General features: G+C 46.4%; 1 protein-coding gene across 3 annotated transcripts in view; it reads right to left on the reverse strand.

Moving 5' to 3' along the window:
• RAB11FIP3 (RAB11 family interacting protein 3) overlaps nt 1–16,934 on the reverse strand; it is a 96,334-nt gene that overhangs the window by 12,488 nt on the left and 66,912 nt on the right. For 2 of the 3 annotated variants that reach the window (XM_084880493.1, XM_084880492.1), the window contains exons 4-6: nt 11,178–11,389; nt 6,718–6,867; nt 2,535–2,570 (exon numbers count right to left, since the gene is read on the reverse strand). In XM_084880493.1, the coding sequence (XP_084736619.1) occupies nt 2,535–2,570; nt 6,718–6,867; nt 11,178–11,389 (398 nt within the window). Of the gene's footprint in view, nt 1–2,534; nt 2,571–5,424; nt 5,560–6,717; nt 6,868–11,177; nt 11,390–16,934 lie in introns of all 3 variants that reach the window. The other variant, XM_084880491.1, reaches the window with a different exon arrangement.

Consider the following 16,934-nt stretch of genomic DNA (forward strand, 5'->3'; position numbering starts at 1 on the left):
GAAAGGCGTGAGAAAACAAATGGAGGTGAACTGATGATAGGCAGCTATGCTTACTCTGGATCCTAAGCCCTCACGATGATAGAGGAGAGAAGAAAACACCACACACAAATGTTTACATGCCTAAAGACAAGGAGAACAGAAGAGAAAATGGCATCAGAAAAGAGATGTCCAGTGGTTAGAGCCCACGCACCAAAGGGTCGCAGGTTGGATTCCCAGTCAAGGGCACGTACCAGGGTTGCAGGTTTGGTCAGGGTGTGTACGGGAGGCAACCAATCAATTTGTCTCTCTCCCACTGATGTTTTTCGCTCTTCCCCTCCCCTCCCTCGCTCTTCCCCGATCTCTAACAATCAGTGGAAAAAAGAGCAACAAATGTCCTGGGCACTGGAGGGCAGAGGAGGGCCACAGTCAGCCAGTGAGACACTGGAGCCAGCCGCTTCCTCCGGAGAGCCCTGAGAACGGGGCCTAGAGATGAACATAGAGGGTGGGAGGGCAGCATCTACCGCACCCTTGAAAAGGACTGTCCTAGACCAGGAGCAGCCCTGACCTCAGGACACAGGGCTTACAAACAGAATGCACCCCCAGTCTGCAAACTAAACGGTGGGCCCAGCACAGCTCCCCAAACGCTGGCAGCTGGCAGCCAGGCAGAGTTCACTCTGGGAAAACAGGCCAGCCTGGCTGGAGAAAAGACCTATTGACACAGGGGCCTGCCCACACCACATGTTGGCCAGCTGTGAGCAACCACTTCAATAAGCACAGAGAATGTGCCCTCAGTTGTTTGAGAGAAACCTCTAGAGTAGGGGTGTCGAACTCAATCAGAGAAGGGGCCAAAATCTAAAATCCAGCCTAAATCGCGGGCCGAATGGTTTACTGAACAGTCATAAACTGACAATGTCATAAACTGACAGCGGAGTGCAGTGATGACAGCGAGGTGCAGGCCACATTGCAAGGCCTGGCGGGCTGGATTTGGCCCACGGGCCTTGTGTTTGACACACGTGCTCTAAAGGGAAATCACTTACAGCCCAGACTTCTATACTAAGCCAAGCTGTAAGAGTACAATATCTAGCACAGTCTCAACATAGCTCCTGGTAAGGGATGGGGGGAATTATCTCCTGGGTACCTCTTTTTCCAACATGCTGCAAGAATATATGCTGGACAAAGAAATGGAGATAAAAAAAAAAAGGAAGACATTATCAGGAAGTGAGATGACCCAACACCTGAAACAAATATCTTGATCCCACAGTGCGTGGGGAAACAGGACCACAGCAATGCAGCCTGCACACACCTGTGCAAAGGGCAGAGACTCGGGGAGGGAATGGCCAGTAGGCCCAGGGCTGCCTTGTGGCCCTGAGAGAGGGCTGGGCAGAGCAGCACTGAAGATGATGTAAGGGCTGGGTAGAGATAGGCAGGGGGGAGGGGTGAGGAGTGGGGACAGCTGTATTAGCATCAACAATAAAACTAAAACCTAGTCGAAACCGGTTTGGCTCAGTGGATAGAGGGGACTGAAGGGTCCCGGGTTCGATTCCAGTCAAGGGCATGTACCTTGGTTGTGGGCATATCCCCAGGGGTGTGTGCAAGAGGCAGCTGATCAATGACTCTCTCTCATCGATGTTTCTAACTCTCTATCTCTCTCCCTTCCTCTCTGTACAAAATCAATAAAATATATTTAAAACAAAACCCTAACCAATGGACGCAGACACCAGGGGGGTGAGAGCATGAGTGAGGGTGGGGGTGGAGGGATAAGGACACATATGTAATACCTTAATCAATAAAAAGAGAAAAAATAATTAAAAATTAAATTAAATTTAAAAAGAGTTTAGAAAACCCAGAATAAATATTACTTAAAAATAAATAACTAAAAGATGAAGCAAATAAAAACATGAAGACAATCACTGACTCCAGGAGAAACAATGACTTGTGTTAAAAAGGAAATAAAGTACATGTTTCCTATAGAGAATTCTTATAAATCCTGTGAAAATTGTTTTCAGAATTAGCATAGAAGGGGAGAGGATAAAGGTATGTGCTGTCATCTTTCACTGTAGGAAGCCAATAAACAGTATCTAAAACTGAAGAATGAAGAAATGACCACAGAAACATGTTCTTTAGAAACCAAGAATCAGGCACATCTCCTTCCTCTTCTAACCCTGGGGAATCAGGGGGTGCAAAAGGCAGATCCAGATCTTCTGACTGTGAAATCAGGCCCTTTATGGGCTCTCTCTACAGCAGACATGGAGATACGGCCCCCTTCTGGACCTTGTTGGTAAATACTCAATAAAACAGAAGGGATGTCAAACACTTTCAACATAAACTTTCTGGTCACAGATTCAGGTCCCAATCCACAGCTATGAAAATTATTTTGACAGTCCATCTCCTTGAATTATTTTTAGTCTCAAACCATGAAAAGCAACTTTCAAAAGTTAAAAATAATAATAATAATACATTGGAACATAGCATTTTCTAAACATGTTTTTGAAAAGAGCTATAATTAATGAGACAGTTCAGAAGAATATCTCAATAAATAACCAATGGTTTCCTACCTTGCCACCTTCTTGCTGGAGAGCCGCTTTGTTGGACTGTGCAAAATCAAAATAAACAGGAAAATCGTGTCAGAGAACAGACAGGGAGGAACGGGAGGAAACAGGAAATTCAGGCTGGAGAGATATGGGGATGGGGGTGCGTCCATAGGCATGCAGCACCGTGCCTGCCAGGCCAGCTCCATGCATAGAAAGGCCCACTCAGCAAAACGTTCAGGAACACGGGAGCAATCTCAGGGGCTCGTCAAGGACTCAGCAAACTGTTATTTCATGCCCCAAAGAAACTTCCAATAGATCCACAGTCGGACCTCAGTTCAGAGGCCGACCCCCGTGTCGACCCTCCAACTGGTTGCACTGGATCTAAGCCATTGGCCAATAACACATCCCAAATGCTTTTGGAGCCAATTACCCTCCAAACAGTGGGCCCCCACATGAAACTTAACATGGGCCTGTTTGTAACAGCAAAGTGTTGTCATCGATTTAACTTAGGCACTAATACTTCACGCTCCGAAATCCCACCTGGACAGCTTCCCTGGTGCCAGCACCCAGCAGCACCCAATGCCCAGCAGCTTCTCCTGACGCATCCTACGGCAGTTTTGTAGCAAAATACTGGTGAGACTCCTCCCAACGAATAGCTTTCCTGGCAGCTGGAGAGCAGATTTCCAGCAAGTTCTAAATGTTAGGTCCCCAAAACATCGCCTCTCACAGCCCCCCATCCGTGAGGCACCACAGTGGCATATTTGCCATCCAGTTTGCCATGACTACACCTTCTACAGCAGGGTCAGCCCTGGGTGAGGTGGGTGGGCTGGCTGTTCCATATAGATGCTATTCCTACATTCTTCCAAGTTCTCTCCACTCTTACTGGCTGACCCCTTGATATAGTTAGCCATAATTTAACCACACTCTCAGGGAGTAGACTGGCAGTCTAGTGACTAGGTTTATAATTTGAAAATATGCCTCTGGGTAAAGCAGACATCTATAACAGTTTTGTAAAATTAATTGTTTTTACACAGGCTCCTGGGTACCTGGAATATATGATAGCTATCAGCATCTTCTGACGCTTACCAAGTAGAAATTGTATCTGATGTCAAAACTTCCACATATAGTTTGGATTATATCACCTTTTATCTTCCACAAACCATGACCAAATACATTTATTTGGAGGCAATTCCATGGACAGCAACAGGCAAGACTCAGATACCTTTAACTGAGTGTTTAGGGGAAAATGACTGACAGCTGTGTCCTGATCATAATAACAACTTTAATGATATATTAACCAACCTTGGTAGAGTCTTTCTTAGGGAATGGGTGGCTGAAACCCCACTAGATTTGCTGGCCATACTATCCACGTGTCCAAGTTTATTATCTGCCCCACAAAGCCTAGCAGAAGTGACCATGGCAGTCCTGGGACAGAGTCTCCATATGGGAAAAAATAATTTCTCTGTCAAAAATCTTCAGAGAATAAGAGATGTCATATCTGTACTGGAACCTACTTATCAGGAAGGTAAGTCTTCACATGAAAAGGATAAATGACCCCTCACCAGAGCACCCACATAACACACAGAGGTTAAACTGGTTTTCCCTAAACAGGCCAGTGGATCTTTGGGATCACAAGACATCACATTTTATCAGTCTGCCTGGAAGGCACCCCTCAAAGAACACTTCCGGTTCCTCATCAGTGCTGCTGGGGATCCACCAGGCTCCCTTCTGAAGCTGCCAATGGGCCATAATGTTGGGGTCCACCTAACTGGGCACTTGCTGGACTCCAGCCTGTGTTGGCATGTTGCACAGAACAAAAGAAAAAGTGTCCAAGATGTAAAACGCACTGGGATTGGAACTAGGGGCAGAACAGCAGGTACAACAGGGCCAAGGTCACGAGGACCCACCAGAAAGACCTAGCTGGCACTGGCTGAGGCCCTAAGGGGAAGGCTCCTCGGGGTGTGTAAGTGGTTTTCAGAAGACTACTCTAAACACGCTGAAACCATCAGGGCAGTTCAAATGTCTGCCAATCTTTATGTACCCTTCCACCCCTTCTCCAAGAAGCTCCCTGGATTACTGCCTGGGAGCCCACAGCCCTAATCAGCACACACCAAGTAGCCCACCCAGGGGTTTGCCCATATGACCGGCTAAGTCAACAATAAGCTTAATGGGCATGTCAGTACCCAAAAATGTTTTCTGTAACTGGAGCTTGTGAAGTTGTGAAAAGCCAGCAAAAGGATCTGTATCCTCCTAAAACTGTGACCTGAGCTGGGACTGGGTATTGGGGACGAAAGGGGAGCAAATGGTCTGACACAAACTGGACCCAGGAGATGGAGGAGAGAGAACAGACTCATGAGGGCAGGGAGCAGCGGTACATGCTGGGGTCCTGTTTTAAAAACAGGGCAGCAAAGCTGGATTCTTCTGGAAACGGTGTCTGAGGCAGCCTTACGAAAGCAAGTTCAGGAAAGGGGCTCACCTAGAGACTGCGTACCTGATTTAAAACAACATTCCTGAAAGCTGACTGCAAATGTTTTGAAAGACCAAATCTTACTTTAAATTTCCCATGCTGTTTCAGGTGACTCCCAATTAAAGAAATCTTTCAGTAAAATGAAGAAAGTATCTCTAAGAACAAACTTTCATGAGTCGGACTTCCTTACGCAGGATACATAGCATCTAAGATCGTCTCCTCCCTCGTTTCCTCCCGAACAGCTGATTAGGCTGCGGCATGCACAGGAGCAAGTAGGGTGAAGGGCACCAAACAGGCTCAGCGCATGCAGGGAGCGGGGGCAGGGCTAGGGAACAGTCCGGCGTCTGCATGCTCATCTTCAGTTCAGGACCACCAGCCAGGGGCAGCTGTGGACAAGAGTGCCCTCACCCTGGAGCACAGAGCAAGGCCCGGCTCTACACCAGTTACCTATTCTTTTCAAGATCATTCAGGCGAGCCGAAAGATCCTCTAGGCGGTTGATTTGTTTATGGCACTGGCTACAGTAAAACTCAAAGGCCTCATCAGTGAGGATGCTGTGCAGCTTGGTGGCAAGCGGGTCGGCGCTAGAGAGACAAGAAGTGTCAGTTCAGGAGACAGCGGGGACTGTTCAGGTTACCTGTGACTCCACACAGGCTAGAGCTGGCCAGGCAAAAGCATATTGTCAGGTAACGCTGTGGAAGATTCTGACTCTTAACTTTCAGACTGCTGTACACCCACCTCCTCAACGTCATCTACGACCCATGACACACACCAGCTCACGTTGCAGGGGGCTCAGCCACACAGCTGCTCCTTCCTGCTCAGGTGCTCAGAGGAAACAAAGTGGTCCGTCAAGTACCCTTACCCAGAAGGAAGTGCCTGCCCACTCTGCTTCCTCCTTGGTTAAGCACTCATCAAAGCGAGCGCAAAGCATGTCTCCAGGTAGGTTTTACTTACTATAACTGCTTTAATACGCTCTGAAAATCACCAATAGCAGCCCTGTATGGCTGTGGTTAGTGTCAACCCACGCACCAAAGGGTCTTGGGTTCAATTCCCGGTTAAGGGCACGTACCTGGGTTGCAGGTTCGCCCCCTACTGCCTGTTGGATACAGTGCTGGCTTTCTCCCAGGGCCTCCCGAGAGGAAGGACAGCTGGGAGTAGCCAGCTCCATAGTGTGAATCTCACCCTTTAGATATTTCAATGCAAAGCCAGAACTTTCCAGACAGTTTGGGGAGGTCAGATAATTATAAGGAAATGAATCAAAGAATTGGTTGTGATGTTCAAGGCTCCCGCAGAGGTTGGTCAAAGGGTACACATTTTTAGCTACAAGAGGAATAAGGTCTGAGGATTTAATGTAAAACAGAGCAGAACTTACATGTTCTCTTATACATACATGCACACATTCATATAGCTTCCCTCAAAGCCAGCTACCAACCATAATGAGATCACAACTAGTGGCTAAGGAACCCACAAAGCTGGGTGTGCCAACACAGGCTCTGAGCCACGTGGTTCAGCTGAAGCCTCAGAAACGTGGAGCAATCTGGGGATACAAGTGGATGAGGAAAACTTCAGCTAACTTTCATTGAGGCATAAAAATAAAATTTTGAATGTGTATGTTAGTTATATTACAATGAATGCAACAAATTCTCTTTTACCAATTTATGAACCAAAAGGGGAAACTTCCCCACAACTAACTATGGGGTGAGCGGGAGGAGGACGCGTGCGCCAGTGCAGGGGTGCATTACCTGGGGGTGAGAAAAGCAGGGTCTCCGCAGCCGTGCTCCCCATTGCAGAGGGTCTCTAGGGACAGTTCGGCCTCACTGCCCTCACCATAGTCCTCAAAATGCTCCTCATCACCTATCACCGTGACGACAGACTGGCTGTGGAGGTGGGATCTGAAAAGGCAAAACAGAAAAGACACACTGTGCTCAGGGCCATGACAGCCCTAGAACTGAAGGTGTGACGAGCGCTTTCCAGCAGAAATGAGTTCAGATGTAGGCACCTCACGGGACCAAGGTGACACCTGCACAGGAAAAAGAAGGAATCTTTCCAGAATAAAGCTGAGTTGTTTGGATATCAATGTGGAGAAAATTATTCCTACCTCACATCATACACAAAAAAGAAAGATAACAGAAATGGACCTCTGTGATCCATCTCCAGCATGGTTGGCTTCTGATAGAATTTGCTGAATTGCCGCAGGACAAGCAGAACGTGGGGAGGAGGGAAGAGGATGTAGGAACGAAGAACTGCACGTGGGCCAGCATTATGGTGGAAACCCTCTCCAAGGGTCTGCCTCAGCTAGATAAGGGAGGTGGAGTCAGCTAGAAAGGCCTCAGCACAATTTTTATAAATGGCCCGATGGGAGACAGCAAGACCTAGGTGACATATGAGGAAATGGGTGACCTTATAGTACTCAGCCAATGAGGAACCGGAGGAGGGACTAAATAAATAAGCTGTGCCCTAGCTGGTTTGGCTCAGTGGATAGAGAATTGGCCTGTGGACTGAAGGGTCCCAGGTTCAATTCCGGTCAAGGGTACATGCTGAGTAGTGGGCTCAATCCCCAGAAGGGGGCGTGCAGGAGGCAGCTGATCAATGATTCTCTCTCATCATTGATGTTTCTATCTCTCTCTGAAATCAATAAAAATATACTTTAAAAGTAATAAATATAAAGGCTGGGTTCCCCGTCCCACGTGTGAGCCTGTACAATGGACGCCCACTCTCAAGAGTGTATTTAAGGTCTCATTTTCACCATGCCTCCATTTCCGAAATTCAGCCAGGTGAGCGATTTCTCACAAGATCTGAATATGAAGGCAAAATAATAGGCTTTTAAAGAAAAGTAGAAGTAAACATTATAGTGATGTGGAGGTAAGCAAAAATTTCTCAAACAGAACACAAAAGTGCTAACCACAAAAGAAAAACAGATAAAATGGACTATATAGCAAATTAAAAACATCTGTTCCTCAAAGACACCACCAAGAAACCAAAAAGACAACCTACAAAGTAGAAAAAAGATATCTGTGAGACTCTCTCTTCAGAGCACGCCAATGTCTTTCCCCACCCCCTGCTCCCCTCCTCCCCCCCCCGCCCAGCCCCCAGCACGCTGGAACCTCTCCCCCCTCTTTCCTCTCTCAAGTCCATCTCTGTCTCTGTCTCTGCTAAGCACCAAGGCCCTTCTTTTGCTGTAACTTGTTTCCTGAGCCCATTTCTTCTAGGGCTCACTTCTACCTCTGTGACTTTCTTTTTTTTTTTCTTTTAAATATATATTTTATTGATTTTTAACAGAGAGGAGGAGAGAGGGATAGAGAGCTAGAAACGTCGATGAGAGAGAAACATCGACCAGCTGCCTCTTGCACACCCCCTACCGGGGATGTGCCCACAACCAATGTACATGCCCCTGACCGGAATCGAACCCGGGACCTTTCCGTCCGCAGACCGACGCTCTACCACTGAGCCAAACCGGTTTCAGCCCTCTGTGACTTTCTAAATAAACTTTCTCTTATTAAAAAAAAGATATCTGCAAAGCACATAGAGGTTAAGGGATTCATCTAAAATATATAAAGAACTACTACGAATCAGTACGGAAAAGACAGACCCCAGGACCGACAGACGTTGAGAGATCAAATCCCACCTACTTATGTGCCACTCTGAACCTCAACAGCACAGGTGAATAGCAGCCAGCAAGACCAGATGGCCTCCAAGCAAAAAAAGTTGTATTATCTGGCTTTTTACAGAAACTGTTTACAAAATGGGTAAAAGACATGAGCAGCAACTTCACAAAAGAGGTTCTCCAAATAGGCATAAAGGCAAGAAAATATACAAAAGGCGCTCATCCTCATGAGGCACCTGGGAAATGCTAGTAGGAGCGATCCCACACCAACATTGTACTCCATGTACTCCAGAAAGCCAACATGAAGAAAGCGGGATATGCCAGTGCTGCCAAGGACGGGGAGCAACCAGAACCCACAGCACTGGCCCGTTAACTACTAAAGCCCTGACTGTAGCCACCAGTAAGTAAATAACTTCTAAAGCTGAACATGTGTGCTCCAGATACACTACTGACACGTAATGTTTACAGCAGCTTCAGTCATAAAACCAAAGTACATTAAATTAAAAAGCTGCAGCACATTCATACAATGTAATGCTCTACTAATAAAGTAAATGATTTATAGCTGTGCATAAAAATATGAATAAATCTCATAACTGCAATATGAAGGGAAAGAAGTCAGGTGTAAAAGATATTTCAATCTTGCCGAAACCGGTTTGGCTCAATGGATAGAGCGTCAGTTTGCAGACTCAGGGGTCCCAGGTTCGATTCCGGTCAAGGGCATGTACCTTGGTTGTGGGCACATTCCCGGTGAGGGGTGTACAGGAGGCAGCTGGTCAATGTTTCTCTCTCATCGATGTTTCTAGCTCTCTATCCCTGTTCCTTTCTCTCTGTAAAAAAATCAATAAAATATATTTTTTTTAAAAGGTATTTCAGCCAAAGCCGGTTTGGCTCAGTGGTAGAGCATCAGTCTGCGGACTGAAAGGTCCCGGGTTCGATTCCGGCCAAGGGCAATGTACATTGGTTGCGGGCACATCCCTGGTGGGGGGCGGGCAAGAGGCAGCTGGTCGATGTTTCTCTCTCATCGACGTTTCTAGCTCTCTATCTCCCTCCCTTCCTCTCTGTAAAAAAATCAATAAAATATATTTTGGGGGAAAAAAAAAGATATTTCAATCTTAAGGTATAAAACCAGAAAGAGCAATCCTGCCATTAAAAAACTAGATGGCCCCCCTGGTTTGGCTCAGTGGATAAGACCTGAGGACTGAGGAGTCCTGGGTTCGATTCCAGTCAAGGGCACATACTGGTTGCAGGCTCTATCCCCAGTAGAGGGTGTGCAAGGAGGCAGCCTATCAATGATTCTCAGTAACTACTGATGTTTCTCTCTCTCTCTTTCTTTCCCCCTTTCCCTTCCTCTCTGAACCTATAATAAAATACAAAAAATAATAATAAAAACCAGGGTGGCTCTAGCTGGTTTTCTCAGTGGGTAGAGCACCAGCCCGCAGACTGAAGAGTTGTGGGTTCGATTCCAGACAAGGGCACATACCTTGGTTGCAGGCTCAATCCTGGAATGTGGGAGGCAACGTCTGTCTCTCATAAAGATGTTTCTCTCTCTTTTTCTCTCCCCTTCCTTTCTACTCTCTCTAAAAATTAATGAAAAAATATCCCCGGTGAGGATTAACAATAACAAAAAGCCAGAGCAGCCCTGGCCAGTGCTGTTCAGTGGATAGAGCATAGGATTGTGGGTTCCATTCCAGGTCAAGAGCTTGTACCTGGATTTGATCCCCGACCCCTGTAGCAACCAATCGTTGTGTCTCTCTCATACCAACACATCAATGATTCACTCCCTTTCTCTCTGTCCCTCTTTTCCTGCCTCCCTTCTAAGATATAAAAAAATCAATGGAAAAAATATTCTCGTGAGGATTAACAACAACAAAAAAGCCAGGGCACCTGCTGGGGAGCTGGATGGTCTCCTATGTGGCATGTCTGTACTGTTATGACAGGTACACTTGCATGTCATTATATAATACTTCAATTAAAGAGGGGAAAAATGAAAAATTCTGTGAGGACCAAACAAAAAATAAAATAAGCTGAAAATAAAACCCAACCACTTCCAAGGTTGCTAAGCACGGTGGCTTCCTAAGTAGCAGAGGGAAAACCACAAGCTGTCATTCAGGTCCACATGGGCCACGGGCACCTCTCCTACCCTTCCCCTTTCTCTCACCGCTCCTCAAATGCCTTGGGCACCAGGAGTGGTTGGGGAAACAGGAGGTCTGGTTAGGGATGCCATGAAGACGAGGTTCTAAGATCCTGACAGAAGACATTTACTGAATGTTGTGTCTTGCCTGGTTTCCAGGAATTGTGATGACAAAAATCCAAAAGATCAAGTTAATGTTTTCTCCTAGAATTTCTACTTCTGTGGCCAAAGAAGTTGTGCAGCATTTATAACCACTATAATCTGCTGTCAGCAGGAGGGGCATCTCCTGACAGGGAAGTCAGCTGTGACCAGGAGATGGCTCAGGGCCACTCTGCAGTATCCACATTCTCTCCCACATCCTGTGATGATTCTGAGCCACTCTGACTTAAACCCCTACATGAACCGAATCTGCCCATCAGACACATCTTACGCACAATATCCAGACCGTGCTGGGTTGGGTTACAGACCTGCCTGGGAGCAGCAGCAGAGCACCATGGCCAGGCTCATCCATGGCATCCAGGCACTCAGAGGGCACGACTGAGCCGCCCGCACTATCCACGTCCCCTTCAGGCTGTAGCTCAGGATGCACCAGGTTGCTTGTGTCCTCATCGGTGAAGGTCTCGCACTCGCTGTAGGTGCTCTCGGAGCCCATGTATGCGCTGTCTGTTACCTCATTGGCCTAAAAGAGAGTGCCAAGAGTCAGTCCTGGCACCTGGAAATAACAATGTCCATGTGTGACATTTGGTGCAAAAAACCCCAAACCCTAACTGGTTTGGCTCTGTTGACAGAGCATCAGCCTGAGACTCAAGAGTCCCAGGTTCGATTCTGATTAAGGTCAAATATACCTTGGTTGCAGGCACATCCCCAGTAGAGAGTGTGCAGGAGGCAGCTGATTGATGTTTCTCTCTCATCGATGTTTCTCCCTCTCCTTTCCTTTCTGTAAAAAAAATGAAATACATTGAAAACAAAACAAAGCAAAACAAAAAAACCCAACACCAAACATAGCACACTGCTTCTGCGGAAGTCAAAATGACCACATAGAGGGGGTAGCTCTCACACATGAAAAAAGTCCCTGCTATATTTCTAAGCAGAAACATTAGCTTACAAAACAATTTAATATTGTTTTAAAATGAAACATAGGCAGTTTGTCCAAGTATAGAAACTAATGAAGTAATTTTTTAAAAATATATATACTAGAGGCCCGGTGTATGAAATTTGTGCACAGGGTAGGGAATGTCCCTCAGCCCAACCTGCACCCTATCCAATCTGGACCCCTCGAGGGATGTCCGACTGCTCATTTAGACCCAATCCCACTGCGCAGTCAGACATCCCTCTCACAATTCAGGACTGCTGGCTCCCAACTGCTCGCCTGCCTGCCTTCGTGATTGCCCCTAACCACTTTTGCCTGCCAGCCTGATCACCCCTTAACCACTCCCCTGCCAGTCTGATTGATGTCTAACTGCTCCCCTGACAGCCTGTTTGCCCCCAACTTCCCTCCTCTGCCAGCCTGGCCACCCCTAAGTGCCCTCCTCTACAGGGTTGATCGCCTCCAACTGCCCTCCCTTGTACACTTGGTCCCTTTCAACTGCCCTCCCTTGCAGGCCTGGTGTCTCCCAACTGCCCTCCCCTGCTGGCCATCTTGTGGTGGCCATTTGTGTCCACATGGGGGCAGGATCTTTGACCACATGGGGGCAACCAGCTTGTGTGTTGGAGTGATGGTCAATCTGAATATTACTCTTTTATTAGATAGGATAGAGGCCTGATGCACGGGTGGGGGCCAGCTGGTTTGTCCTGAAGGGTGTCGCGGATCAGAGTGGGGGTTCCCTTGGGGTGTGGGACAGCCTGGGCGAGGGGCCTGTGTTGCCAGGGAAACACAAGCCTCCCAACTGCTCTCTGTGGCTGCAGCCATCTTGGTTGGGATTAATTTGCATACTCACTCTGATTGGCTGGTGGGTGTGGCTTGTGGATGTGGTTTGCATGGAGTGATGGTTAATTTGCATATTACTCTTTTATTAGGTAGCATATATATATATACACTTTTTTTTTTTTTTTTTTTTTTTTTTTTAAGAAAGAGGAAGGGAGAGGGAGAGAAACATCGATGTAAGAAACTGATTGCCTCCTACAAGCCCCCATACTGGGGATCAAGCCTGAATCCAGGCATGTGTCCTTATAAGAATTGAACTGGAGGCTTTTTGGTGTGTGGGATGGTGCTCAAGCAACTAAGCCTATGCATACTGGCCAAGTCTGGAGAAATTTTTATAGTTAATAATTATACTTAAAAAATATATAAAGCATCTCAACACATGGTATATCCCAGAACAATCACCCATTTTGTGACTTCCAGCATTAGAATTATTTATACCTAAGAATTAGCATTCATAGTGTAAGAATATGCATTTTAATTTTAAAAGTCACCATGAAGCACAGGCTTGTATGGCTCAGTTGGTTGGGCATTGTCTTATACAACAGAAGGTCGCTGGTTTGATTCCAGGTTAGGGGCATACTCTCACATCAATGTTTCTTTCTCTCTTACAATCAAGAAACTATTATTAAAAAAAAAAAATATGTGTGTGTGTGTGTGTGTATTTTTTGTTTTTACTTTTTTTATTGATTTCAGAGAGAAAGGGAGAGAGAGATATATAGATTAAAATATCAATGATAATAAAAAAATCACTGATTAGCTGCCTCCTACATGCTCCACAATGGGGACTGAGCCTACAACCTGGGCATGTGCCCTGACCTGGAATTGAACCATGACCTCCTGGTTCGTAGGTCGATGCTCAACCACTAGGTCACGCCAGCCAGGCAATAAACTATTCTTTAAAAAAAAAAAAAATTAAAAAAAAAAAGAAAAGTCACCATGAAGCCCTGGCCAGGGTGGCTCTGTTGGTTGGGCATCATTTGGTGCACCAAAGGGTTACTGGTTCAATTCCCGGTCACACCCAGGTTGCAGGTTCAATCCCTGATCAGGGTGGGTATGAGAGGCCACCAACAGATGTTTTCTCTCTCCTTCTCCCTAAAAAAATGAATAAAAACATACCCTTTGGTGAGAGTTTAAAAAAAAGAAAAATTCAAAAAGGCGTCACGAATACCTATTATATATGTTCCAGGCTATGGAAATGAAATTCAATTATGTGCTGCCCTAGCCTGTTTGGCTCAGTTGATAGAATGTCCATCTGTGGGCTGAAAAGTCCTAGGTTCTATTTTGGTCAAAGGCACATGCCCAGGTTGTGGGCTCGATCCCCAGTAGGGGGCATGCAGGAGGCAGCTGATCGATGATTCTCTCTCATCACTGATGTTTCCATCTCTCCCTCTCCCTTCCTCTCTGAAATAAAAAAAAATACTTAAAAAAAACAAAACTAATTAGCCCTAACCAGATTGGCTCAGTGGTTAAAGCGTCAGCCTTCGGACTAAAAGGTCCCAGGTTCGATTCTGGTCAAGGGCATGTACCTTGGTTGCAGGCACATCCCCAGTGGGGGTTGTGTAAGAGACAGCTGATCGATGTTCCTAACTCTCTATCCCTCTCCCTTCCTCTCTGTAAAAAAATCAATAAAATATATTTCTAAAAATATTAAATAATCAAATTTTAACCAATTAATTATGTTCATTGGTTAAATGTCTACTTTCGCACTAAACTTATCTTTATTTTTACCCATGTGGACTCAGCACCTAGCACAGGTCAGCACATAGCAGACAGGAAGTATCTGTCAACTATACAAATTAACTTAATCTCAGCTCTAATTAAAACACAATTGCACTGGCTAAGAAATGTAGCCAACTTGTCATGCTTAAAAGATCCCAAGTTTAATAATTTACAAACAGGTAAGATTTCAGAAAGTAGCTGGGAAAAGTACACTTTGTACTTGGGTTCAGTATCACGGTTGGTGGACAGTCTGCTCAGATGTGCGAGGGCAGTGGTTGGCAAACTCATTAGTCAACAGAGCCAAATACCAACAGTACAACGATTGAAATTTCTTTCTTTAAAAAAAAAAAAAGTATTTTATTGATTTTTACAGAGAGGAAGAGAGAGGGATAGAGAGTTATAAACATCGATGAGAGAGAATCATGAATCAGCTGCCTCTTGCACACACACACAAATCCCCGGGGATGTGCCCGCAACCAAGGCACGTGCCCGCAACCAAGGCACATGCCCTTGACCGGAATCAAATCCAGGACCCTTCGGTCTGCAGGCTGATGCTCTATCCACTGAGCCAAACTGGTTTCGGCTGAAATTTCTTTTGAGAGCCATTTAGGTCTCATTTGTAAACGAGGAGTTGTATGCCCTGACTGGTTTGGCTCAGTAGATAAGAGCATCAGCCTGCGAACTGAAGGGTCCTAGATTCGATTCCAGTCAGGGGCATGTGCCTTGGTTGCAGGCACATCCCCAGTGGGCAGTGTGCAGGAGGCAGCTGATCAATGTTTCTCTCTCGTTGATGTTTCTAACTCTCTAACAAAAAATTAATGTTTTTCTCTTCCTTCCTCTCTAAAATATATTTTTTTTTTAAAAAGGGGGGTCTTGTAAATGCTGATCTCAACAGGTTAAAACCATATGGGATCAAAAGAGGCCACAAAGGCAGGTCCCGAAACAGAAAATGAGAAACGAGTTCATGTGTTACGGGTGGGTGGAATCCCTGCCAGCTGCTTGTAAGGCCAGAATAAAATAGGCAATGGATGTTACTATGTTTTTAACAGAAAAACCAATCTTCCTTGGAATCTATGGCAACTAAGTTCACTTCAAAATCTGAAACCAGGAAATCACTTCAAGAGGCTCTAGTTCTACTCATCATCCCAGAGCAGGCTGGCTGTGCGCTTGTTCTGCAGGTGGCATCGGCAGAGGAGTTATCTGAGCTGGGGAGAAATGCACTATGTCAGGGGGGAGTTGGAAGGGGGAACACAACCAAGAAGGCACAAAATCCAGTCAATCCCTGATGTCCTCTGAGGTGTGGCTGCTAATCGGCTACCCAGATGGCACTGCTCACTTGCATGGGGTACACCCAAGAACCGCCCAAGGGCACCAGGAAGACCCCCACACCACATTTCTAACGATGATGGCAAAGACCAGTCAGCTATTCAGCATTCAGCTGAAAACTCCTCCAAGAGCACGGCTCCTTCCCTGCAGGACGATCCCATGGACCTCCCCCACCTCAACCTCAGTCCTCAGACCGAGGAAGCAGGCAGGGCCCACACGCCCTAACCCTCACTACACAGGCTATTGAGGGCCTCCCAGATACTCTCTGAAATAGTTTTCTGTGAGAAACAGAATTTGACTCTTCAAATTTTTTTAATTTATTGATTGTAGAGAAAGAGAAAGGAAGAGAAAAACATCCATTTTTTGTTCCACTGATGAATTTGGGAGAGAGAGAGAGAGAGAGAGACAGAATGAGAGAGAGATGGGGGGAGAGGAAACATTAATTTGTTGTTTCACTTATTTATGCATTCATTGGTTGATTCTTGTATGTGACCTGACTAGGGATTGAGCCCACTACTTTGTTGCATCAGGATGATGCTCTAACTAACAATTGAGCCACCCAGTCAGGCCAGAATTTGACTGCTAAGGTCAGCTTTTAAAAAGCTAACCATGGGGAGAATCCAAGATGGCTGCTCGGGTAGGCAACTAGCCGCAGCCGCACACAACAATTTTAATAAAATACAACTAAAATATAAAATGGACATTACCCAGAACTACAGGAAAGTCGACTGACTGGAAATCCTACAACAAGAAGCAAGGAGAAAACCAGAAGGAAGCACGGAGGAGCTGTAAAAGCCTAAGGTACGGAGACACGCGGCGCACGCGAAGAGGACGGAGCCGGAGAGGAGGGAGGCCGAGTGCCTGGCAGGCGTTCCCTAGCAGAAAGGAGATAAAACTCCAACTGTGCTGGGCCCCTGACTGCTCTGAACCCCAGTTCTGGGCCAGACCCCGGGGACTCAGGCTCAGCCATAGTGAGCTGGGCTGTAAGTCGGAACCCAGGGGTAGCGGAGAAAGGAGGTCCCGGAGGCGCGCACACTGCCCCCAGAGAAGGGACGGTCGGCTGTGCCGCGGGATTGCCCTGACGGGAAGGAGACTGGGGCTCCAGACTGCTGTGAACGCCACCTCCAACTCCACTTCCAACTGAACTGAACCCCAATACCGGGCTCATTGTGGGAGAGCATAGACTGTTTGGCAGCAGGCGAAAATCGAGGGCACCTTTCTCTCAGAGGCGCCACAGCGAGCACTGAAGGACCCG

This window comes from Pipistrellus hanaki, assembly GCF_964339955.1.
Source record: "Pipistrellus hanaki genome assembly, chromosome: 4".
Classification (NCBI taxonomy): domain Eukaryota; kingdom Metazoa; phylum Chordata; class Mammalia; order Chiroptera; family Vespertilionidae; genus Pipistrellus; species Pipistrellus hanaki.